The sequence below is a fragment of the Lissotriton helveticus genome, chromosome 8, assembly GCF_964261635.1.
Source record: "Lissotriton helveticus chromosome 8, aLisHel1.1, whole genome shotgun sequence".
Classification (NCBI taxonomy): domain Eukaryota; kingdom Metazoa; phylum Chordata; class Amphibia; order Caudata; family Salamandridae; genus Lissotriton; species Lissotriton helveticus.
Genome location: NC_136069.1, coordinates 1,337,120,051 through 1,337,147,194, shown reverse-complemented (window position 1 = coordinate 1,337,147,194; position 27,144 = coordinate 1,337,120,051). Strand labels below are relative to the sequence as shown.

The 27,144-nt window shown below is 45.3% G+C and overlaps 1 protein-coding gene across 2 annotated transcripts in view; it reads left to right on the top strand.

Annotated features, from left to right (window-relative positions):
• The window catches only part of SLC35A5 (solute carrier family 35 member A5), a 155,880-nt gene that overhangs the window by 123,764 nt on the left and 4,972 nt on the right, over nucleotides 1-27,144 (top strand). For both annotated transcript variants that reach the window (XM_078658314.1, XM_078658315.1), the window contains exon 7: nucleotides 19,756-20,533. In XM_078658314.1, coding sequence (XP_078514440.1) covers nucleotides 19,756-20,533 — 778 coding nt within the window. The remainder of the gene's footprint in view (nucleotides 1-19,755; nucleotides 20,534-27,144) is intronic.

Genomic DNA, 27,144 nt, shown 5'->3' with positions numbered 1-27,144 from the left:
AATTTCTGACACTTGACAAGTCAGATTGTTTCTTCGAGCATGTGAAGTATCTAACGTTTTCCATGGAATAAACCATTTGTGTAATCTGTCTTCGCTTTTGTAATAGTCCCACTTGTTCAAATGCTTGTAATTTGGGACCTCTGGCAATGTCGAGTCGAAATTCGAGAAATAATACTCAAATCCTTCTCGTCCATAAAATATGCTCAACAACAAACTGCATGTGATTCCATATGTCAATGGAAGATGATGGTATCTGATACCCTCCTCTACCGAAGCTGGTAATTGCATACAAACGTAGCAATTCTTCGCCTCCATGACATCAATGTACTCATAAAGTAATTTAGCATAAGCATTTGACCTGAAATTTCCCTGTGACTCATCTGTGTGTAACCTTTTTATTTCTGCATCTAACAACGCTTTGTCTTTATCATTGATGTTTCCCTTATCATTAACAATAGTGGTTCTCGGTGTTGACACTCCCTTGACCTCCTTGACTGCAGTTGCATCTCTCTCATGTCCCACTATGTATGAGACAGTAACCACTAAAACTATCAGGGAAATCACCACTCCCAACAATGTGCCAACTATACATTTTGCCCTGCGGTTCGGGTTGCCAGCCTCCATGTTCTCAAACAGTGTAGTTCTTGACTTTCTTCCAGCATTCGCTTCTTCTTCTCTCTGTACAAAGTCTTTCTTTTACATATTGTCCCTCTTTGGAACACTTGGAAGCCGACAATTTACTCCGCAAAACAGTTTAAAGTCCTGTAGAAAACAGACAACCCTAGCCCTTCTCCATCCGCTAAAAGGAAACCCCTACCAATTTTCTTCTTCCACTCGGCGCTAGGTTATCTTGCAGTAATTTTTCAAAGTCCTTTCAAAAAGTCTTTTTGCAATCAAAGTGTTAGTCCAAAACAATGAGCATTCCAAGAGCTTCCACTACTCGCTCAAGCATTTCTAACCGAAGGAGAGTTCCCTCCAACACTGGATATCGTGAACAGCAAACTGGAAATTCAACTGTTTCTAAAATCAATTTTCTTATTCCGCTTAGGAGAGGAGGATAGACGATGTTGAGTGTCAGCAACCTTTCAGTCTCCGCCCCCGGTAGCAGGAACAGAATTTGTACAGTGATGATTGGGTCAGTTCTGATCAGGTTCACTTCCCTGACCCTCCCGGTTCTGTGCCCCACCGACATCTGCAACGAGGTAGGTCCAATCAGGAGTAGAGTATCTTCTACTAGGCACTCGCACCCTCCTTGATCTTCTAGGGCCCTCCTCGGTTCCCTCTTGGGTATCTTCCTCCTGATCCGAGTCTTCGGATATAGGAACAAGTGTTTCTTCCTGGGCCGACCTCAAACTTAGCCTCCTGTCTCTTCCCGGCCAAGTGGCAGCCTCACACCTTGTACTCCTATATCTCGTCCTCACACTCGGTTCTTGATCACTTTGGTACTGATCTGTGTCTGTTTCGTATTCACTGCTGCTCTCTCCTTCAGTTGCGTCTTCAGTCTCACTGCCGTCCTGCCTTCGCTCTTCTTCTGAATCCGATGCGTTCCCAACTTCTTCCGACACCCCCTCAGCTGCTTCGATCCCTTCTTGCAACTCTTCTTCCACTTCCGGGTTTTCGTCTGGGATAGGAGCTGTTTCTTCTAGAGGTGCCGGAACTCTTCGAGTATGGGATGCATGGATCCAATTTGGTAGCCCCCCGCACTTCACCGCGGTGTTCGTGATCAGGATTACCTGAAAGGGCCCACGCCAGCGAACATCTAGGCAGTTCTTCCGGACGTGTTTTTTAACCAACACCCAGTCCCCTGGGTTCAGGTCATGACACAGGTTCCTCGATGCTGGAACTTCAGCCGCATGCACCTGAAGGGACACAGAATGGATGGCGTCAGACAATCCTTTACAATAATCCAAGATCAGATCATCTGTAATATTCAATAGGGCAGCAGTTGGAACTGTGGGAAGTCTCATGGCCCTCCCCATCAGAATCTCGTGTGGAGAGAGACCTGTCCTCCTGTCAGGGGTGCTGCGCATGCTCATAAGCACTAAAGGAAGAGCATCTGGCCAACTCAAAGATGTGGATGCCACTACTTTAGCCAATCTATTCTTCAAAGTGCCGTTCACTTGTTCCACAATTCCTGAAGCTTCTGGTCGATAACTACAATGCAGCTTTTGATCGATATTCAGTGTGGAGCACAACATCTTCACTATTTCGCTGTTAAAATGTTTTCCTCTGTCCGATTCCAGAGAGGCAGGCACCCCGAAGCGCGGTATCAACTCCCTGAGCAACAATTTAGCCACTGTGAGTGTATCGCACCTACGTGTAGGGTATGCTTCAACCCATCTGGAAAATACGCATACAATCACCAACACATACCGAAGGCGATTAACTCTTGGCATTTCGATGAAATCTAGTTGCATCCTATTGAAAGGCCCCCCCGACCTCCCAATGTGACTCAGTGTGACTGGTGTTCGTTTGCCTACGTTCAGTTGTTGGCAGGTAACACATCGCTTACATACTGATTCTGCTGCTATTCTAAATTTGGGGCAATACCAAGTTTGCCTAAACACTCTCATCATAGCATCCCTTCCTAGATGTACTGGACCATGTATTTCTCTCGCCATGGGATTTGCTAATTCTTCAGGTAACACAGCCCTCCCATCTGCTGAAACCCAAAAATCCATTTCGCTTCGCACGCAACCTGCTATTTCCCATGCCTTTTTCTCTGTTTCAGGTGCGTTCTCCTGCATCATTCTTAAATCCTCCCAAGTGTCTACAGTTTCTAACATCATACTTAATTCTGTCTTTTCTTCAGCACCATCTATTTCCACTTTAGAAAACGAATAATCTTGTTCCGCACAATAACGTGCGACTTCATCAGCGTATCTGTTGCCTTGTGACACAAAATCTGTATTTTTAGTATGAGCTACACACTTTACGATTGCAATGTCAACTGGACCTTGTAATGCTTCTAACAACAATCTCACAAATTCTCCGTTTCGAATGGGCGAACCAGAGGAGGTCATGTAACCCCTCTGAGACCACAACTGCCCGAAATCATGAACCACACCGAAACCATATTGGCTGTCAGTGTATATGGTGACTCCCTTTCCGTTTCCTGCTATGCAGGCACGAGTTAGGGCAATGATTTCTGCTACCTGTGCGGAATGTACTCCTTCCAGGCAAGCGGCTTCCACAACTCCAGTAATGGTACAAACAGCATAAGCTGCTCTCAACCGACCAGTATCGTCTCTTAAACATGAGCCATCAACAAAATAAATTTCATCGGGGTCAGACAACGGCTCATCCACAATATCTGGTCTGGGTTTCGTGCATAGTTCAGTCACATCAAGGCAATCGTGGTCTTCACATCCTTCGCCTTCTATTACAGTAGGTAATGGCATTAAAGTAGCAGGATTCAAGACAGAGCATCTCCTGAGAGTCACGTTCTCCGCGGCAAGAATAACTTGCTCGTAGCGCGTGAGCCTACTATTGGTCAGATGCTGCGTCTTCGTCCTGGTCATTAGCAATTCAACTGAATGTGGTACATACACCACCACTGGATGTCCCATCACAATACTCTCGCTCCTTTCAATGCTGACACCCGTTGCAGCAACGGATTTGAGACATCCGGGCAACGCTGCGGCTACTGGATCTAATGTAGCCGAAAAATATGCAACTGGTCTACGGGCATTTCCGTGGGTCTGTGCCAAGACTGACAAAGCACATCCCTCTCTCTCACAGCAATAGAGTGAAAATGATTTCTCGTAATCTGGCATTCCCAGAGCCGGAGCACGACACAAATCGTCTCTCAGCTGCAAGAACGCCACCAAGCATTCTTCGTCCCATGGTACCGGATCACTCACCTCCTTGTGCGTCAGTTTCTGTAAGGGCTTTGCTTTCAGTGAAAAGTTAACTATCCACTGTCGGCAGTAACCCACCATTCCTAGGAACATTCTAACTTCCCTCTGTGTGGTAGGCGCATTCATCTTCATTATCGCCTCAATCCTCTCTGGTGACACCTTACGTTTTCCTTTCTCTAACCGGTGCCCTAAATACTGTACTTCTGTCAGACAATACTGCAACTTGCTCGGAGATACCTTATGTCCATTTTCGGCTAAATGGTTCAGTAAGGCAATTGAGTCTGCTTTACAGGCTTCCTCTGTCTCTGACGCAACAAGTAGGTCATCTATGTACTGGACCAGAACCGAGTTCTGGGGCAGTACTAGATTTTCGAGATTCTTTTTCAACAACTGATTGAAGATGGATGGGCTGTCTGTGAATCCTTGTGGGATTCAACACCATGTTAAAACGCGATCTTCCATTTTAAAAGCAAAAAGATACCTGCTCTCTTCATCCAATGGGATGGAAAAGAAAGCCTGGCAAAGATCTATCACTGTGAACCATTCTGCCTGACATGGTATTTGAAATAGTATCACTGAAGGATTCGGTACCACGGGACAACATGAAACGACTATGTTGTTAATCTTTCGTAAATCCTGCACTATCCTGAATTTTCCGCTAGGTTTCTGCAAACCCATAATCGGGGAGTTACAAGGACTACCCACGATTTCTTTCAGTATTCCCTGTTGTATCATTGACTCGATCACAGGTTTTATCCCCGCAATCGTTTCCTGGGACAATTTGTATTGAGGCGTTCTTGGAAACTCGGCATTTGGTTTTACCAGTATTTTTACCGGTTCTACCCCTTTAATCAATCCTATTTCTTCTCCTGTGAAATCCCATACCTCTGACGCCACTGCATCTCTTAAATCTTGGGGAAGATCTTCAACTGTCAGAGTAGGATATAGTTCTACACAGGATTTTGAATTGGCCACCTTAAAGGTAGCATCATCGTCAGTAGTCTGTACCTCCACTCCTTGCGGGGTGCAGTATATGGTGCAGTTCAATTTGCACAACAAATCCCTTTCTAACAGACATACCGGACTCGAGTCACAAACCACAAACTGATGCTCGTTCATATGGTTTCCTATCTTCACAGACACTGGTTCTGTCAAGGGACTAGTCAGCCTTTTGTTCGCGACTCCTACCACTTGAATTGTTTTCCCTGACATCGGCAAGTCTGGAACCACCGCCGATCTCAGAGTTGATCGGGTAGCCCCAGTATCCACCAAGAACGTAGTGGGACACCCTGCCACCTCTGCCTCAACAAATGGCCCTCTCTGATCCACCTCTAGGACAGCCCCGAGGGTACAGTCCTCTTCACTGCTCACACGTTGTCCTGTCAATGGATCAATGTAATAACACTTTTCTTCCTCAATGAAGAGAGGCATCTGTTTAAAGACCTTTCCCCCTGTCGCTACCTTCGGTGGCTGTGGGAACTGGGCCCGTGGAGCCGAAGTCCCCCCTTTGGCCACCTTGCTGCCTGGAACTGTCACCTTTGGAGTTGGGACTTCTTGAACCTGCTCTTCTACTTCTAGCTCTCCATTTTCAGGGTTAAAGGGACACTCGCGTCGCCAATGCCCCACCTGGTGACACTGATGGCACTTCGTCGTTTTCTTTAAAGTGGCAAAGTCTATCCTAGGTCTCTGCCCTTCTTCATTATCTTTGTTCTGACCGTTTGGTTTTCGTCCCATCCCCTGCTTCTGCTGGCCCCCCTTCCCAGCGGACTGCATTTGCACCACCATTAATTTCTCCTTTAAATTCTTAGCTTTAGAATCTATTTCGTCACTACAGTATCTCGCATAACGTAGAATCTCATCTAGTGGTTTGTTCTGCCAACAAATTAAATGTTGCTGTATCATCAAACAAATATCAGGTCTCAACCCCAAGACAAACTTTGACACAAACTGCCCTATATCTTTGGGATCCATTACATCTAGTCCACTGTATTGCTTGAATGTTTTCAATAATCTTTCATAAAACTCGTGAACTGTCTCCTTGGGTTCCTGCCTCGTTCGGTCTATTTTCACCCAATCTATATCCTGTGGTGGTACCTTATCTTTCAACCAAGCTATTACCCTTTCATACTTTCGCATGACAATCTCGGACGGTCCATTAGTCCGAGCATCCCTCACTGGTTCAGTATTTGGCCATTCAACACTAGTCTTGCACGGGGTCCACAAATCAGATGGGACCACGATGTCAAACAACGTGTTCAAATCAATCCACAATACTTTCGAGATCTTGACAAACCTTTCTACCTGCTTATACCACTCAACTGGATTGTCCCTTAACTTCGGAAATGAGTTGGTAAATGCAGCTAAGTCTCCTCTACTCCAGGGCACATGCACATAATTTCCGTTGGATATTTCTCGCAAAGGGAATGCCTCCATATGCATTACCCTTCCCTCGGGGGTCATCACATTTGCACTTCGTCTAACTGTGCCCTTTTTCGACCACCTTTCTTCCCATTTGTCCAATTCTCTCCACACTCTTATCCCTGATACCAGCTCTCTTATGTGTGTTTTTAGTCCAGTAGTTCTCTTCTCATCTAGATCCTGGTCTGCGTACTGTAATCTGTGGTTACTCTGTAATGCCCTTGTCCTAGATAAATCCACGGCATACCTGTCTGCCAAATCAGTCAGTTTCTCATGAAACGCTCTAGCTTTCCTAGTAATATCCTTTGCCATGAACAATAACTCATCCTGTTCATACAATTCTATCCTTTCCAAAGGCAATGTTCCATCTATTATCTCATCAACATCTGATTTTAAACTAGTAACATCGAGCCTCTTTGCCTTAATTTCAGCTTTCAAGACACTCAATTTAGCTCCTCCATCCGCATCTCTCCCATCCCAGCTCCGAGATCTACGTTTAGGTACTGGTGAGTTATAGGGAGTCCTCCCCTGTTCCCATCTCTCTAGGTCCCATGCCTTTCCATCTTCTCGGGGTGGGTGGTGAAACACTCCTTCACGCCTCATAGCCCCTCTCTCCCCATCCTGGTTAGTTTCACGGGATGCAGGGTAAGATATTCCATTACTCCCTCTTTCTTCACTACTTCCCTGTGATTCCTGATTATTCGAGGCGTGGCGGGACCTATCGCTGTTCTCCTTTCTCCAATGTTGAACATCTTCTCCGAGTACATGATGAAGGCACCTAAATCTATTCTGAAAAGCTCGTACCATCTCATCTCCCCCTTTCTCCCAGAGACGGGACATTTCCTCACACTCTACACTCCTACTATTTTGTTCCTGCTGTTCTCTCTGATCTGCAGGACGTGTACCCCCTCTATTCTCTTGACTTTGGCCTTCCCGCCCCTGACTACTTTCGCTGGCCCCACAATGAGATACGGTCCCATTACCTCTGCTTTCCCATTCTGGTTCTGTTCTTGACCTATTACTCGGGGCTACTGCGGACCCATCCCATTCCCTCAAATCAGCTCTTAATTCTGTATAGGACTTTGGCTGCGGTCCCCTTAGGTCCATCGGTCCTCTCTGACCTCCCTGTCCTGTATTGGGACCTACAGATGTATCTAATGGTGTGTTCCACGTTACCGAACCTGGCAATTGCTTCCATGCATTTGTCACGTTATTCCTCCTTTCCATCTCAATCCTTTCTCTATCCAACTGCCTCTGTTCTTCCTCTCTATCTCTCTCTGGGTTATAGATCGATACTATAGGTCCTATGGTAACAGGCACCTGAAGAGCATCTGGCAATCCAAAGGACTCAACCCTTTCGGTGGCTGGCGTTTTCTGCACCACAAACCTTCCCACTACACTCTGTACTGTGCTGGGTTGAGGTGTCTCCCCACCTTTGGTAGGTGTCCATTCCGATATAGGGAGTGGTGTATACCCCTCAATGGCATTCCCATCTTCCCTTGCGAGCCCCCTATCTTCTATCACCCCCACTCTCGGAGGTGGTCTACCCATTAACAATCTGTTTATCAGATTGTCCTCCGACTCGCTTTCCTCGTCTTCTTCCATGAGGTTTCCTCCTCCTCCTGCCACCTCCCTCATCGGATAAATTTTTTCCACCTCAATAACCTGTACCCTCCACCGCTTTGCTTCCTCATCCCATTTAGAATCTCGCACTGCTCTTACCGATCGCGTCAGTCTTTGTTGACGCCTGTTCAAATTTCTGTCGTGTGCAGCCCTAATCCATGCATTAAGGGCCTCAAACTGTGTTGGTCTGGGAGAGGGTTTCAATGAGGACATGGTTGCTTTTAGCCGATGTAACACCTCTAACTTAAACGTCCCGTACCTCGGGAACTGCATTTCCTCATTCCCTTCCGTAAGCTTATTCCAAGCCCCAATCCATAATATGGTATGCAGCCCAACATTCGTTGCCATATAATGAGCTGGCGTACCCTCCGGCGGAGCCTCTTCCCCATAATAATGTTCACTTCGTTTTCGTTTAAAAATCCCTTTCAAACACTTAAAACACTTCATGATTTCGCTCTTTCTCCGCGGTTGTTTACTTCCTGATGATATTCCACCAATCTCAGCCCCGTTCTCACTAACTGGCCTATCCGTACGCGACTTTCCTCCGACGTCACTCTAGCCACCCAACCAGAGCGCGGCTCTAGCTAACGTCACACCAACCGCTCAATCACAGCGCGGCTCTAGCCGACGTCACCCGTCCCCCTTCGCAGCAGTTCCCCTCCTTTCTCAGCTCGTCTCCTCGGTCATGCACGCGTCCCATTCATACTCTGAAAAAAATGATTACTTCCGTCCAAGCGATCACCTTTCTTGACTGTACGCCCACAGTCTTTCTGTAGTTGTCACCTTAACTTGGCGAAATGTCTTTCCGTTTACTTCCAGACAATCGCCTTCTCCGATAGGTTACTCACACGCAGTAACTTTCGACCAGCGTCCGTTACTCATACACTCACTCTTACACTCCCCCTATCTTGGATCCACGGCGGTCAATGGTACCTCGTGACCTCCGTACTATGGTCGACAACTACCCTGGATGTTCGATACACCCAAAACCACTTAAGCTCTGGCCTGAACTTAAGATTTCACCAGTTCACCCGTTTACCAGGTAACCAGTTTACCAGGTTGCGCGCGCTCACAACCTTCTCTCATTCACACTACAGGCATTCAACTCCGCAAGACATTACAATACAAATACAACACAAAACACCGCAATCTGTTCACGCATGACCCTTTTTATACTCACTCTCCTCCGATACTGCTGCTTTTCTCGCACCGTCTGCACCTTTCGGCACACGATTCTTCCGCTGCTCGTCTCTCGACGTCTCGGGGCCTTGGGGTAAACTAACCTCTCTAGATTACCTTCCTCAAGAAGATAACCATCCTCACTCTGCTACCAACTGTTAACGCGGGATTTCTGGTTACTAGTTACCTTACCAGATCCCAAACCAAGTCGACTGAATCGTTGGTACCTGTCATTGAGTAAAAGGTAATCTAACAATAAGTCAATCAATTTAAGAACTTACACCACTCTAAATGATCACTGACCAAATTTAAGTTTCAAAGATTTAATATAAAGTCAAGGATAACTGAAGATACAAACTTCTCAAAATGAGATTCAGAAGATAAATTGGTATCACTATGAACATAAACTTTTTGAATAGTCTGAGTCTGAAAAACAGAATAATGAGTACAACTTCAAATAACATAAGCGTTGCCAAAATGGATACAAGTTGCAACCTCAAAGTCATTACAGAAAAGAAAATTAAGGTTAGTCTGTCCCTACACTATAAGTGACATCCCTACTTAACAAGATCTTTTACCCCTCTAGGTGTCAGCCGTGGTGACTTCCTAAGAAGATCACGCACTTCTCTTTGTCTCTTCTCTGATAATGGGTCTCTCCTGATCAGCCTATCTGCCTACCCATCCGCTTCCTTAGGCTCCCAAAATCATCTGCTCTACTCTCCTCCCGGGTCGCTTTCCCTAATACCAAATCACATTTCCAATAGAAACGCCCCTTGGGACGCCCCTCACGTGGTACATCTTTGCGCGGTAAACTCCATGATGGTACTCTTCAAGACCCTCGTTATAGTTGACCTTGGTTCCCAGGCTTCTTCTCCAGTGCGCTGATACCCCCTGAAATTCCTGGAAACTCCTACAGGCCTGCGCCAAGCGCCACTGAACAAAGCCCCTTTCAGTCTAGCTGATTAAGACCCTCGCACCTGCATACAGTCCGTCCTGCAGTGGGCCTCAAATTCCAGACTCCACCATATCTATAGGTCGTAAAGCACGCTCGAAGCTCTGAGCTGGACACCTCTCGACTTCTCCTCTAACGAGCACATGGCACATCAAAGGAGATGACATTATCAGCACAGGCCTCCTTGATTTACATCAAGCGAGTCCCTGCACTCTAAAACATTAACTTGATTTAAACAACATTCTTAACTAGCATACGTTTCTAAAACAACACATCTATAAAACATATATTTCAAACTTAATTCGATAATACATTTGTGGAAGAACCAGGTTAACCCCATCTCACATTATTTTAGCAGCACGTTTAGATTTGCTGTGAATTTCCCTAAGGCCTACACAATATACTGGATTTTTAGAGTTCTATTCAACTCTAACATGATTCCTTTAACATGAGAACATGAGGTTTTCGTTTTCATTCCAACATTTCTACATTAATCTCACACAGTTATGATTATTGTTACTCTACTTAAACATTCTACACATTTCACTACTGTATATAAGACACTCTGTGTATTTCACTTCTAAATATAAAACACTCGTGTGCAAAAGCATGTTTAAACTAACTACGTGCTTGTAAATATGGTGCACTTATACATTTTTTCAGACTTGTGCTCTCTCAACTGTGACATAGTTGATGTTGTGTTATATGGGCACTACGCCAGGCGTGGTGACGTGCCCCCAGCGGCCAATCACCACTACATGGTTTGCCATGGCCACATGTGATTGGCCATACAGTGTGTCAGCACTGAGCACAGCCACCACCCACGCGAAGCACCATCCTTAAGTGTGCGCGGTAACTCAGCCAATCCTGGCGCAGCATTAACAGTGCCACTGTGCCAGGATTGGCTACGAGCAGGGATAATACTGCCCATAATGAGACCCGGGGGAGCCGGGTCCCTGTCTATTTGACTGCTAGGGGGGAGGAGGAGGAGGGAAGGTACTGCAGCGTGTGTGCGCATGCGTGGGCAAGTCATAAAAATGACTAGTCCAAAATGCGCACACTGCTGCTGCCCTGGCTGCCATCCTTCTGCTCAGCTGGCGCACATGCATGCAGCCACGCCGCGGCCTGTCATCACTCACTGCACACTGCCGCAGGCCCCCACCCTTCCGCGATGATGAGGTCAGCCAGGTCCGATCCGATCAGATTCAGTCATGATTGTGTCGTGCTGCTACAAAGACTGGACCGGTAATTAAATCGATTGAATGCCTGCCAATGCATGACAGTGATGGTCGTCCTGGCTAGTGGGGCAACGCCCCCAATGGACGCACCGCCAGAAATTCAACAGAATATCTGACTAATCATATTTTACCTCGTACTCTAATCTCAGTTTGAGTTTAGTTTTCTGTGTCAGTGAAACATCACTTGATGAAACGTCTTCCGTAGCCACAGATCTGTCTCCGAGAGCCCTCCATGTGTGTGTGTTACCTTTTCATCCCTCCTGTTTAGTTTCATGTGGAGCTCTTCCACTCGTGCCCTTTCCTCTGCTTCTCTATCCCAGTGCTCATCTAGCAGAGTGTGCTCACTAAGCCATGTATTAGCCACTCTGCGGTGGGGAAAAAACAGGCCGAATTGTACGTATTTATACGCCATCTTGTGTCCTTTAGACCTACTGATATTACCCAGTGAACAAAATTGTGTAGTAAGGGTGCCCTTAGCGAAATTGTATGCAAAAGTTTCTCCACCATTTGTACCTAAAAATCCTGCACCTTCCGACACCCGCAGGCCAGGTATGAAAAGCAGCCCCTGAGCACCCTCAGCGTGGACCTGCATCCGACCGGGTCTAAGATATCTGATGAAGTGCTAGAGGTGTCATGTCCTATAAGTGCGATGCAGGAAGTTGTAGTAAACCAACTTGAATCGGGCTTTGCCAGAAACTGTCTTGGTAAGGGTACGTGCACCGCACGTTTGCAGTCCGTGTCTGTCAGCTGATGTGGCATTGGGCTGGCTCAGTGATACGTAGCAGAAGTTCCTCTCTACCAATATTGAGGAGGACGATATCAGGACCGCCATAATGCAATTGCGTTTCGCACGTGCTGCGTGGCTGGATGGCCTACTGGCTGATTTTTATAAAATCTATGCCAGCCCCCTAGTACCTATTCTTAAGGCTGTAATGCTCAAGACAAAGGAATTGGGCATTCTTCCACCCTCAATGCAGGAGGTGGTGATCATATCTCTTCTGAAGCCTGGTAAACCGGCAAAAAATTGCAAATCATATCGTCCCCTATTGCTCATCATTTGCGATGTCAAAACACTTATGAAATTTCTAGCTAACCAATTGAGCCTGTTGATGGAGTTCCTGGTCCTCCCTGACCAATCTGGTTTCATACTAGGCCCGCCATCTCACGTAATCTGTGTACACTCTTCTCAATGCTCCAGGACATAGACCCAGACTTGGATGCAGTGGATGTCTTTCTTGACGCCACCTGTGAGAAGTTGGCCTGGCATATGCTGTCCACTATTGTAGTGGGCACCTTGCACCAGTCCAAACGACCCTTATTGATGGTAGGTTTAAAGACAACCTATATAGAAAGCTATCTTAGTGTTAGCTGTGGAGAGCAGCCTTCAGGCTAAGTCTTGGGGGAATGTAAAGCAGCTTGTTTTACCAGTATATAATCTCATGAATGACCAAATGAAAGAAGATCCACACCAGGGGTATATATATAAAATATATGTATTTATTCTAAACACATTCCTCTAGTCTCTTTATGAGACTAGAGGCAAAAGTACATTCAGTAAACTTATTTAGCACACAGTAAATTACCGCAATATACGTTGAGCCCTAGAGGCGTGCCAAACCATATATTAAGAAAGTGGTATAAGAGCCAAGACTGACATAGATTCAAGGCCTAGAGCCTTTAGAATCGCTGGGGCCACCAGGAACAACCCAAGGTAGGTTCACAGGGGACCCACGGGGGACGTGTACAGTGTCTAAACACAGTCACGAATCACCATTAACTTCTATGGGGAAAGTCGCAGTTAGATTTTTAAAGAATAAGGACACTTAGAAGAGGACTTGGAGCAAACCCCTTTAGAACTTGGAGGTTCTAGAGTCAACACCCGCGGGTAGCACCGGAGTACTTGAGTTACCTCAGCCAGGGAAGCTGGGTGCATAGGTGTCTTTTCGTGTCTGCTTTCGTCGTCAATTTCAATGACGAGCTGCTGAAAAATGCTGCAGGCGGCGAAGTGTCCGGGTGGATCCAAGGGTGGATTGGAGATTTGAAGAACCTGAAAGCCAGTGACCAGGAAGGTGATGAGATGCCAACCGATGTCGGGTGATTTCAGGTGAAGAAGGTGAAGCTTGACTCTTCAGCCACGAGGACCAGGAGGCGTTGAGGACGACCAGGAGCTAAATTCAAGCTGTCCCACGAAGGATGTCGAGTGCTGCGGTGTCGGTTTCCGGATTGGATGCAACAAGCCTTGGCAAAAGCAACCCATGCAAAAAGCAGAGATTGGCTTTGGTGCAGATCAGCAAGGTCTGAGGGACTCACCCTTTCGAGGGGAGTCGGGGCACATCTGGAGCAACCAGGGAAGCCCAAGGAAAAGAAGAGTTACCTTAGTGGGGGCCCACCAGTCGACGGACCAGGGATCGCGAAGGGGCCTTCAGCAGAAATGCTAGAAGCAGGCTCACGGAACACTCGTGGAGTTTAGGCCCACAATCTTCGGTGCAGATGGTGCTCAGGGCTTGGAATACAAGTAGCCCAGTGCACAACATCGGGAAAGCTCGGGAAGTGGATGCACTAGCAAATGTGCACGATGTCCAGGAGTTCCGGTCCCACGTCACTCGTGAGGACTGCGGGTCTCAGCTTTGCTGGGATCGTGTGTCGGCCTCTGAGAAGTCTGGTGTCCTGAGTCACAAATCCTTCGGGATCCGGCGGGAGCGTTGAAAATGCCAACCGGCAGGATGCTTCTTTGGTGCCTGTTTGAACAGGGGAGTCACTACTTGACCCCCAGGGAGATTCTTCTGTTTTTTAGTCGATGTAGAATGTCGACGTTCCAGGATATATGTTGCAGAATTCTGTCCAGGTGTAATCTGAAGTCCTAAGGACTGAGGCCCCATACTTATACTAAGAAAGGGGGTTGGATATACTCAGGGGACCCACCTATGGGAGGGTCAGGGAAGAGGGGTGTTTACACCCATTCCCTTTGTCCAATTTCGCACCAGAGCAGGGGCTGAGTGCCCCTGCAACCAGTTTGAACTGGGATATGCACAGGGACCTCAAGTGTGCCCCCAGCACTGTCTGAAAAGCATTCTATGAATGCACCCACCCAGCACCAATACACTAAAGCCTGTCTGGGAGGTGGTTACACCTCCCTGTGACAGGAAACCTATTGTCCAGGCCTCCCCTGCCGAAGTTAAACCCAGATCTGTGACTGGGGGTGAATGTTTTGCCAATGTGCAACATTCCGTCCATCATCTTGTGTGTTTTGCTGTTCGCCCTATGTGGGAAGAGTATGCCCAGACGTGGGTCCCGTGCTCACTACGCCACTGGAGTCAAGCTATCCTGGCTGCTGATGGCTGATAGCCAGAAACCGGTCTTAGGATGCTTGATTCCGGTCCAGGGAAGACATGGCTTGGCTGGACTGTTCCCATGAGGCACAGGGTCAAGATTGATTTGCATATGGCCATGTATGAACTGCGGTGGCGTGGTGAGCAAAATAACGGTGGATTAAACCCATGTCTGTGACTGGGGGTGAATGTTTTGCCAATGTGTAACATTCCATCCATCATCTTGTGTGTTTTGCAGAGTTTTTCCAGCACCAGGAGGTCAGACTCTTGTCTGTGGCTAGAGCATCCATTTTGTGATGCTGTGGCTCTTTTAAACTATTACCGGTTAGGTCAGTGTATACATGTCTCTCCCTCTAGAAGGGTGGAATTCTACCCCTGCTGCCAGGACTGGCGGAGGGGGGGGGGTAGGATTCCAAAGTGTTTGACACTTAAGAGTATATGGTCTGGCTGCATCACAGAACAGCTACAAAGAATAGATTACGAAAGCTGCAGAGGGGTCCTGCTCATGCATGGGCACCCTCTCACACAAAACCAATTACTCTGCCTTCAGCATTGATAAGGCCTGCCATAGGACATAGGAGTGACTTATGGGTTTATATGTGTCCGTGATTAAAGGTAGATATAGGTAACCTATACCTCAGTAAGGGGTGCATGCACCACCTTACCCAGGCTGCAGTACTGTGGTGCCATTTTGGAAGGCTTCCCAGGGGTGGCATAATACATGATTCAGCCCCTGGTAGGCCTCTGGGGTACCAATGCCAGTAGTACCTAAGGTACCATGTACCAGGGACTCTCAAGGGTAACCCAGTAACCAATCCGGAGTGTATCTAATGTACATGCAATCAATTTAGAGAGGAAAGCAGATAGGCTGGGGCGCTGAATAGCAGGATCCCAGCCAAACTAAGTCAAAAACTATCAAACCACCAGAAAAAAAATGGGGGCAACAATTTAATCAGATTCCACCTTCCTACACCACCAAGTCGTTTTATTCCCTGGAGTGGGACTATCTGTTCAGGGTGTTGAGACTGTAGTGTAGTTCCTATATTCCCAATAGGCTCTGCGCATTGGAATAATATATCCGATTGATGTGACGTAGGACTTGGGTCGACTGGGTCTCTATCAAATATATTAGACTTAATTGTGAGTGCCAATTAGCTCAGAGGTCACTAGAAACTTTCTCGAATAAACAAGAAGGGATTAGTTTCTGACAACCACATTACCATGACAACTTTGTTTCCCCAAGCTAAAACATATCTTCAGAGTCGTGGAAACAATAGATAGATATTTCACTCAGTCATTCGTGCATGCTTCGTTTCACCAGAGGTGCAGAGAAATAGAGAGACGGGCGTTTTCAATAAAAGTATTTATGGAACCGTCGTATTTCTCATGCAGAAGAAGTGAACTGCTACAATCGTAATACTTGCTGTAAAGTATAATGCATACAGCAAGAAGAGTATTATAAAATAATACTGTAAACGCATGGTATGGTTTCTAAGCCATAAAATACAAACATAAAAAAAATAAAGACTAAAAGTACTGAACTGGTGCTTCTAAATCAAAATCAAATCACATTTTTTTTTATTTTTTTTTATTTATGATTTTGGAACTCGAAAGAGATCCACATAAAAGTTTATCAAAGTAAATACAATTGTATACAATCAAAGATCAAATACAAAATAAAATTCACATTTCCCACCTTTTAATATGTAGCTAAGAAACTTTAAAAAAAGTTAAACATTTTATAACAAAACATTTCATTGGGGGGGTTATGAATAGCTTCTAGAAAAGACGTGGCAGAGAAAATGCTTAATTGGAGACAAATGGGTCTCAACCACTTACGCCTATGCACAAGTAATGCCGGGCACACAAAAAGAACATGGGTAATATCCTGAGTTGAACTGTTACAAAGATTACATAGAGCTGAGGAGCCGTACCATTTAGACAAAAGAATATTCTAAGGGAGTAGGTCCTGCCTCAATAAAAACAAAAATCGCCGAACACCATGAGAAAGATTCCAGGTGACATATGGTTGTGCTTTTTCATTAGGCAGGTATCAATGGCCCAAGAGGCACCTTTCTTCAGGGTACGGGCTTCCCTATCCATCCTAAAGCTTAACTCCCAAGAGGCCGACTTCAGGATGGACTTCAGCTGATATGCAGATAGGGAAAAAAGAACCGATTCATCAAGTTGAAGAAAATCAACCGCTGTTCTAAAATTTTCTACAATCAGCGAATGTTCTTTAAAATTTCCTAACAACTCTGTTTTTATAAGATGTCTTAGGGTACCCGGATCCCCCCCTGCAAGTCTAAAGACCCAGCGCACTATCCCCGCTAAACCCTGGACCCAACTGCTACGTAGGCCGAATTCCAGTCTAAAAGCGGCCATGGAGCACGCTGTATTAACCGTAGTTAGACTGCGCAAAATTCTGCTTTCCGCAGTGCTTCTAAAATACGCCTACCCCGATGTACCTAACCTAAGTCTAGTACGAGGGAAGGAGTAAGTGTGATGTAGCATAAGTTTAGTATTCTTTTGCCAAGAATCTATCCAAGATTTCTCTTAGGGTCTATTAGCTCCGTACCTTGGTTTAGAATGAAGGAGGTCTGGTATCTCTTTGTCTCCGGACTCGATTTCCCAAAACCCCGCAAGGGGAGCTTGGAAACACTGGAGCTGGATTTCTCGGCAAGAGAAAAGACAGCATCTCTCTCAGTGCGTCAGCTGGAGGGTCGGCTTCCTTCAGCACTTGCTGTAGCGAGATGCGTCGGGCGAGTAGAAAGTTGAACTGCTCCAAACCACAGTGTGTTTGCTAGGGCGAGTGTGGGCATATTTATACCTTGAAGGTGCCGAGTTTGACGTAAAGGTGGACATAATAGCGTCATCGAAGAGTCGCAGTTCTTTGAAAACTCCATGAGTTCTTGGACAAATCAATATTCAAGCAAGGGGAAGTCCCTAACTGCTGAAGCCGAGTTTTCCATTGTGGCTTTTCCGAACTAGAGGAAGTATCCATGCCCGTATTTGGACTGCATGGGCTATGTCTACATATTGTTATGATTTCTATGCCTATATAAGGACAAGGTGATTTATACCTATATAATGGCATGAATCAGGAAAATTACTTTAGGGTCCTAAAATGCTATACAACAAGACGTATGCCCCAACCCCCATCATAGATTGCTCCATTATATAGTGATAAATGGCATCTCTTCGCTTTACTTTTCCATTTTACAAGGTACTAGTACAGATTGTCACCCCTTTTATTTGTGTTAGCAGCTGCAACTCTTGCGGACAAACTCTGACGGGACCATCCGAAGTATCCTATCTGCTATCCTACCAGACATCTGCTGGTGTCACTATATGCTGACAACATTACACTCTATGTCCGAATCTGCATGGCTAGCCTTAATACTATTTTATGTGAATTCATCCACTTCGGAGGGCAACAGGCATTTATATGAATTGGGAAAAGTCTCAGGTCTTTCATCTTACCCATGCCACCTAGAGACACAGTCTGGAATACCCACTGATGTGGTGTGAAGTGGAGCTTAATATTTGGGGTGATCATTTTTAGCAACAGGGATGAGCTACTGTGTCAAAATAGGCACAACAATGGATGCAGTAATGGACTCCATTAGACGCTGGATCTCAATGCCTCTCTTGCTGGCGGTCTGTATTTCCCTAGTTAAGATGATCATCTTACCAAAGCTTCTACTTATTTCTCAATGTCCCTCACTCACGAAGCCTCCATTTCTTCAAAGACTTAAAAACAGCTCATCAATGACATTGAAAGGGTAACAGCCCAGACTGCAATGGGTTGCACTTACGCAGCCATTTTCGAGGGGTGGATTTGAGGCACCAGACATGGAGCTTTATTTTTTCTGTGCCCAAGCCCATTTTGCTGCATATTGGTTCCGACCGCCCCCCCTTTATTACCCACTAGGACACAGAACAAGGATACATGGCTCCTTGTCATACATCTGCATTCCTGGGGACACAAACTCCTAGTGCGGACAAAGCATCCTCTACAGTTGCCTGCACTTCTCCCGCCTGGGATAAACTGGCTTAGCGGCTAAACAAGTCCCTCCTCTGTTCTCCACTCCTCCCATTGCCCTATAATCCCTTACTCTCAGTAACAACAGAAGTGGCATGTCTGGATATGCTTCAGAAGGTGAGAGTCTCTTCCTGGGGTGGTGGGGTGAGTGGGACTGTATGCAGACGGAGTACTCATAACCCGAGATAACCTATTTGCCGGGTAAAAGCCCACTCAATTGGAGGTATTCCTGTATACCAAGCTTTGCCATAATGTGAGGGAGGTCACTCCTGATTTCTCTCGGGAGCCTCCCACACTAAACACCCCTCATTTCTTCCTACAGACTACGACTCATACACTGAAATACAAGGGGCACGCGTTCCGGCTGGTACACAGATTCGGGGACACCACTCACTGATAAACAATGACGCTATTGTTACCAGCAGACTGGCTGGATCATGGCTAGTAGCCGATTACGCATCATACACCTTACATTTCTACACCCCTATATTCTACCCCTGCCAAACTGCTTAAATATAATTTGCGACCAGATGACCGGTGTTACGGATGTGGGGTACCGGGAGCGGACTTCTTCCACCTGGCATGGCAGTGCAGGGTGGTTCACGAATACTGGAGGGATGCTTCTCTGACTCACTTCTCTTGTGGCTCTGCTGGGTTATTCTGAGGATGTTGAGATACTGACTAAGAAGTTTGTTACACTTGGGCTACTTCTGTCCAAGCATAGTGTTGCGTGCAGATGGGGTAGAAGACGTGCCCCCAAGTTTAAGGAGTGGTTGCGAGGCCTCATTTACTGTAAAAACCAGATGACCACTTATGCGGAAATATTACCCCCAAGCTACCGACCACGTAACATAAGGGACCCTCAACAGACCTACCTGATGGAGAATTCCCTGATTTGGTTGAGAAACTTTTCTCCTTGTCATATAGGCTATGGAAGTTTTCTTGAACATTTAGCCTCAATCAACTTTACAGTCCCCATGTTTTTTTTTAGACAATAATATGAGAGGAAAGCTATCCTGACCCATGTAATTACAGAGATGCTATTGATGACAGCGCAACTTTCTACATACATATAACTTGTGATTTGCTTTTGTCTCCAACAAATGCACAGGCGACGTTTGTCATGGGTGCAGTGGGCATCTCTAATGATATTATTCCTGTCTATCGTGGCACTCAATGCAGCAACTAAGAACACTAAACATGACGCGCCATCCCCTGACCTTCATCATCATATACTGCCAAGCAACTCCAAGGGCTGCCTTCACACGTCTAATGCTGTCAGCACAAATCAAGAAACTGAAAATTCTCTACCAGATCCCACATCTGCCACGAACTTCGACTCATGGGCTCTTAAAAAGTTCAGCATGGGCTTTGGCCACTTTCTGATAATTATACAGTGCTTCATATCTGCACTGGCTAATATCTACAGTGAAAAGATTTTAAAAGAAGGGGACCAGTTTACAGAAAATATATTTATACAGAACAGCAAATTGTATATTTTTGGCGTTTTATTCAACGGACTAATCCTGGCTCTGCAGTCCGAAAACCGCATTCAAATACAGTCATGTGGATTTTTTTATGGGCACAATAAATTTTCACTTGCACTTATTTTCATCATGGCCTTTTCTGGTCTCTCTGTGGCCTTCATCCTGAAGTTCCGCGACAACATGTTTCATGTACTTGCAGCACAAATAGCTACTGTAATCATTACAACTGCATCTATTTTTGTTTTGGACTTCAAGCCCTCATTGGAGTTCTATTTGGAAGCTCCTGTAGTGCTTCTCTCTGTATACATTTATAACGCAAGTAGGATTCCGGATTCAAACTGCATTCCACTGGAAGAAAAGATGAAAGTGAGTGGTGGAGGCATCTGGGAACGCTCTTCTGGGGTAAGTCCACAAATAGTTTGACTTCAATGTGTGCTTCTTAGGTCTTAGAATGTTAACTATAATTTGTGCTGTCCATTACAAAAATACTTTAGATACTGCCTTTAACTCCTGCAAAACATCAAGTTATAATAGTTTTCAGTTAGTCTGGTACTTCCACTGAGAGGATCTTCCTATTCCTTGAGACCCACTAGGATAAAGCTTGAGGGCCTTCGCTGAGTATCTTTGTGATGACTACTGGACCTTTAATGCAGGGCTGAAGGCTATTCGGTCTGAGTCTTCTCGATCCTTACCAGCTAAGAGTAAGAGATCCCATTTATCCACTGTGCACAATCTGTGCTTCTCACAGGCCTTAACCCCCCAGCTCCATATCAATCCTCAAGCCAAGATGTCAAGAGGCATGCCTGACAAGTCTTCATATGATTCTGAAAAAGAGTACATCTCTGTCACAGAATAGTACTTTATGGGCTTTGCCAAGGCTGTATAAGCTCTCAGGCTCTCATCGCCAATGCTAGGACCCCAGAGGGTAAAATATATATGTTGCAGTTACTCTGACATTACCATCCTGCAGGCATCCATTTGTCTATTAGTGCTAGTCACAGTTCTTAATGTCTGGTAACTTGTGAAATCAAAATTGTTTCTGTCTGCTAAATATGTTGTAGCTTGTGCTCCTGAATGAATGTACAAATTACTGCTTCTCCTAAGCTCCTTCTATAAAGGGATCGACTGTAAGATTTGCAAGAGTAGAGGGCCTAAGATCATATTAACTTTACCATTTAGGTACGATAGGCCGGTTGTAACATTCAAATTTGTTTTGGCTAATGGGCATCTAAAATTAAAATAAAATAACAGTGCATTTACAAAATAGCAGCTTCAATTGTGCAAGTGTTTAAAACATTCTCCTTTGCTTTTGAATGAAAGAAATTCTTCATATATCCTGACTTAGTTACATGCTATGGATACTTCTGTACCTTTTTTAGGATTTAGACACACACCCTGGATGTTTCCAGACTTTGGAGAAGCCCTTTTGTTCTAGAACATTTTTGATGTGATCCAGCCAAATCAGCTCTGGCTAAGTTCCAACTATTTTGGCTTTCTTTGAGTTTGAAGTAGATTTGGGCAGCAGGGTTAGTCCTTATTCTGTCCCAGTAAAGAAAAAGTTTATGGGCTGGAACTTCGAAGCTGGTTATGCCAATGTCTAATCTTAATCTGTCCATCTGTGTCTCTGGACCCATTTTCAGTATTTGTCACAGAAATAGATACTTCGTCTCTTCTTTTTTTTTTTTTCTTTCTTTTTTTTGGTCTGCTACCCCACAGTTCAGCTCGTACTAAAATATGCCAGACTATTTCATTCTGTAAACCAGGAGTATGGATTAATTGATTCGCTATCCAGTTTATTCTTGCAAAGCGGAACAACTCCAGTGTTTTGATGCTTTTCTGTGGGCTTTTTCTTCATCTGCTTTACCCAGGAACGTTTGTGATTGAAGCAGATGCTTAGATAGTCAACGGCATAAACATGTTCCAACTTTTTTCGTCTGACATTGAATGTTCTGTTTAATCTTTCGGATTTTAGACTATAAACTGTGTTTTTCTCCACATTGATAGTGAATTCTTAGGTTGTACAGTAGTGTTTGAAGCCCTGTAGTAAGCGATTCATTACTATTTCTGTTTGTTCCATCAGTACATCATCTGTGACTAGAAGAACGGGAACTTTTGTGTCTCCAGTTGTCGGAACATATAGGTTTAAGTCTTCAAGGAACTCGCTCATATCATTCATGTATAAGTTGATTCAAATCGGGGCTTTGGCGGATATCGATTTGTATTGCAAGCTTTACATTATCTTTGCTCCATCTCACTCTTGTTGTAGTCATTGCAAGATGTTTATACATGTGTTTGGTATCCCTTAATTGCTCAGTGTACTCAATATCAAGTTTCTGTTAACTAAGTTGAATGCCATTTCCAAGCCCACATACATCAAGAATAGTGAGGTTTTCCTCAATTTTGTGTATTTAATTGAAGTACGGCACAGTCTCATTGCCTGATCTATAGTGCTGCTTCCTTGTCTAAAACTGATCCATAGGTTAGATATAATTTATTTTTCCATAGATTTTCCCTGCGCAATTGGGTAGTGAGATTGGCTGGTAGTTAGTAGGGTCAACTTGTGACCCTTTTTTGAGTATGGGTATAATTATTGCTGATGCACAAAAGACTGGGACTTTCCCCATATAGCAAAACAACATTGTGCTCAGTTTTTAGAAGTAGAGCCCAAACCATGACGTTTAATCTAAAAATGTCAGTGGGGATTTCGTACGGTCTTGGAGCTTTGTGTGCTTTTTGGCCGAGCATTGCCTCTGTTACTTCATCGCCTATGAATTCGATATCCACATAATTGTTTGGCTGGTATTTCAATGTAACTTTTTTCAGTTTTTTGCTTTGTTGGCACTGGGGGTTGAATAGATGGAAGAATAGCCTTCTGTCCTCTTGCCTGCACCAGTTTGTGTCTAAGTTTGATGCAGGACCCTCACAGTCCCATCCTATCAAGTCCCACATTAACCTCATGTTGTTTAATCAGGAGCCTGTATCCTCTCATTAGGTTCCTCAGTTTTTCTTCTCCTTATAGACTTAAAAAGCCTTGCTCTCAGTGCTTCTCTTAGAACTTGCTTTTCATTCAAGCACACCTCATCAAGCCATATCAAGTTGTCCACTTTGTTTCTGATAGTATCATTTTGCCTTAGCTGTGATTGTGAGCCCAAAGACATCAGCAACTTGAAGGTAAGGAGAATTTGTGTGGCCTCCCCTCGTCTTTCGTGTAGCTTAATGATAGATTTGATTTTTTTTTTTCCTTGAGAGCTTCATTTGAGTTGCCTTTCCTGTTCGATGGCAAGGTTGGTTGCTGGTATAATTTTCATGATCGGGGTTTTGCAGGCAGATTCTGAACTGACGTATGTAACTGAAAATTATATGGTGGTTATATTTAAACCTCAGCACAATTCAATTCTTGAATATGATTAGTGGATGATGGAGTCTAAAGTTTGTTGCTGCGTATATTTTCTGGTATTTTTATCTGGAGGCAAATATATGTTAAATAGATCTATGGTCATGGAATCATTTCTCAGGTTGAGATGCTGTATGTTGTTAGGGGTTGCTTAAAGTTCCATCCCAAAGGCCAGTGCAACGGAAGCCATATAGTCAGGCTTCCACTTGGTCTACTTTGATTGCAGAGAGATGGTATGGAGGGAAACCCTACATTGCCAATCCATCTAGGGTCAAGGTTTCCTGGAAGCAGATGATCTTTCTTTTTTTATAAAGGTGTTCCAGTTATTGTCTGCTCGTTTTTCTTTGAGTCTGCAGTATTCCAGCTTATTACTGTCCATGTTTAGGGTGTGGAGAGACTGAGTGGGGCTCATTCCTATGGGCGATGTTCTTTGGCACTAATAGAGCACAGACTAGCCAGCTCCAGTCACGACTCTTCAATCTGACGATACCTGATTGAAGCCTCTCACAAGATAATAACATATCTTTTTTCTCTCAAGTTTGTTGGTTGAGTGCAACCTTCAGTTTGTCTAGGTTTCTGTCAATGAAGTTTTTGTTGAGTGGTCACTTTTTGATCTGAAGCCCACCTTGCCATTACATCTGCCGGGCAGTTTGCTTATATTATCTGTTCTCCATGTATGTCTCCTCTGTGCTTGTCATAACTTTTATACCCCTATCAGCAAGGATGTCTTTGTGGGACAATATTTGTCATGTCAAGGCGTGGCTTCACCATTACGTTACTGTGGGGTCTCTCCAGTTATTTGATCTCTTTCGAAAGAATTTCACCCACAATAGGACTTCTGAGCATATTCGAATTAGACTCAGTTATTTTCAAATGTTGTCTCTATTTAGGATATCATGGGCTCCTCTTGCTTCATATAATACTTTGTTTGCCATGATGTGGTTCTTGGGAGTAAAGCAACTAAGCTGGGCAGTTGTTTTATCGCAAACGGGTTTAATTCTTTTCCGAGGTGTCTCCTGGGAGATCATTGGTCCACTTTTTGAAAGCCTGCTGTTGATGGTGGTGTCTGCAAAATGCCTCCCTTGTTGGGCATATCTATAAGGACATCTATTGAAGCCCCCTCTAACCCCCCTACTGAGGAATTACTTTGGGCAATCTCACTTCTTTGGTGCCATTAATTTAAGATATGCATTTGGCTTCAGTCCTTGATTGTACAGTGTTATTGTTTGAGCTCTAGTTCCTTTGTGTTGGGCAGTATCTGGGAGGCTTTTCTGGGTGTCATGCATTTGTTCCATCAAGATTGCATGGATCAGTAGGAATTCTGTGTGAATAAGTTGGCCTGGCATATGCTGTCCACTATTCTAGTGGGCACCTTGCACCAGTCGACATGACCCTTATTGATGGTAGGTTTAAGACAACCTTTATAGAAAACTATCCTAGTGGTAGCTTTGGAGAGCAGCCTTCAGGCTAAGTCTTGAAGGAATGTAAAGCAGCTTGTTTTACCAGTCTGTAATCTCATGAATGACCAAATGAAAGGAGAACCACACCAGGTATATTTAAAATATATATGTATTTATTCTAAACACATCCCTCTAGTCTCTTTATGAGGCTAACGGCAAAAGTACACACAGTAAACTTAATTAGCGCACAGTAAATTGGCACAGTATATGTTTGGCCCTAGGGGCCTCACAAACTGTATACTAGGAAAGTGGTATAAGAACCACAAGGGACATAGAGACAAGGACTAGGGCCTGTAGAACCTCTGGGGCCTGGGGGAACCCAAGGTAGGGATGAAGGAGACCCACGGGGGACGCGTGCAGTATCTAAACACAGCCGCAAATCACCATTGACTTCTATGGAGAAAGTTGAGGTTAGAATTTTAAAGATTAAGGACACTTAGGAGTGGACTAGGAACAAACCCCTTCAGTACCGGACAGTTCGAGAGTCAAAACCCAAGGGAGCACCGAAGTACTCGTGTTACTTTACCCAGTGAAGCCGGGTGCATAGGTGTCTTATCGTGTCTGGTTTCGTCGTTGTTTCCTATGGAGAGCTGCAAAAAACTGCTGCAGGCGACAAGATGAAAAGTGTCCGGGTGGATCCAAGGGTGGATCGTAGATCTGAAGAACCTAAAAGCAGAGGGGACAGAGTCTGGGTCACTTGCCAGTGACCTGGAAGGCAACAAGAAGATGCCCACCGATGTTGGGTGATTTCAGGTGCAAGAGGTGAAGCTTGACTCTTCAGCTACGAGGACCAGGATGCGTCGACAACAACCAGAAGCTGGATTCGAACTGTCCCACGTCGGATGTTGAGTGCTGCAGCGTCTGTATCCGGATTGGACCCAACAAGCCTTGGCAACAGCAACCCACGCAGAATGCAAAGATCGGTTTCGGTGCAGACCAGCAAAGTCTGAGGGCCCCCCCCCCCCCCCCCTTGGAGGGGAGTCAGGGCACGACTGAAGCAACCAGGGAAGCCCAAGAAACAAAAGAGTTAGAGTTACCATTGTGGGGACCCACCAGTCGACGGACCAGGGATCGCGAAGAGGCCTCGAGCAGAAATGCTAGAAGCGGGCCCACGGAACACTCGTGGAGTGTAGGCCCACAAGCTTCGGTTCAAATGGTGCTCGGGGCTTGTAAGTAGCCCAATGCACAACGTCTGGAAAGCTCGGGAAGTAGGTGCACTTGCAAATATGCAAGGAGTTCTGGTCCCACGTCTCTTGTGATGGCTACAGGTCTTGGCTTTGCTGTGATCTCGTTTCGGCCTCGGAGATGTCTGGAAGTCCGTGTCCTGTGTCGTAGATTCTTCAGGATCCGGCGGGAGCCTCGAAAATGCAGACCAGCAATATGCTTCTTTGGTGCCTGTTTGAACAGGGGAGTCACTCCTTGACCCCAGGGGAGATCCTTCCTTCTAGTCGAAATAGAATGTCGACGTTCCAGGATATATGTTGCAGAGTTTCGTCCAGGGTAATCTAAAGTCCTAGGGACTGGGTTACTATACTTATACTAAGTTTATGGGATGGACTAACTCTATGGTCCCACCTCTGGGAGGACCTGGGGAGGGGGTTGTTACACCCCTTCCTCTTTATCCAGTTTCGCACCGGAGCTGGGGCTGAGTGCCCCAGCAACCGGTTTGAACTGGGATATGCACAGGGACACCTTGTGTGCCTCAGGCACTGTCTGAAAAGCATTCACTGAATGCACCTACCCTAACCTATTGTCCAGGGATCCCCTGCCGGAGTTTCGTCCAGCAGCAGAAGGGCAGACTCGTGTCTGTGGCAGCAGCATCCATTTTGTGATGATGGGGCCCTTTTAAACTTATTTATTTATTTAGGAGATTTATCATTTATAAAGCGCACTATCACCTTACAGGCATCCTGGCGCTGAGGCTCAACAGAAGTAGCAAACAGAGGGAAGTGGCAGAAGTACCATCAGGTTAGACCTTGGGAAACAACCAGGTTTTAACACGTTTCCTAAAGGGGAGAAGTTCCTAAACTATCACCGGTTAAGTAAAGGTGTACATGTCTTCTCCTTCTAGAAGGGTGGAATCCTACCCCCGCTGCCAGGACTGGCGGGGGGTAGGATTCCAAAGTGTTTTACACCAAACACGACCTGTTTTGATGCAG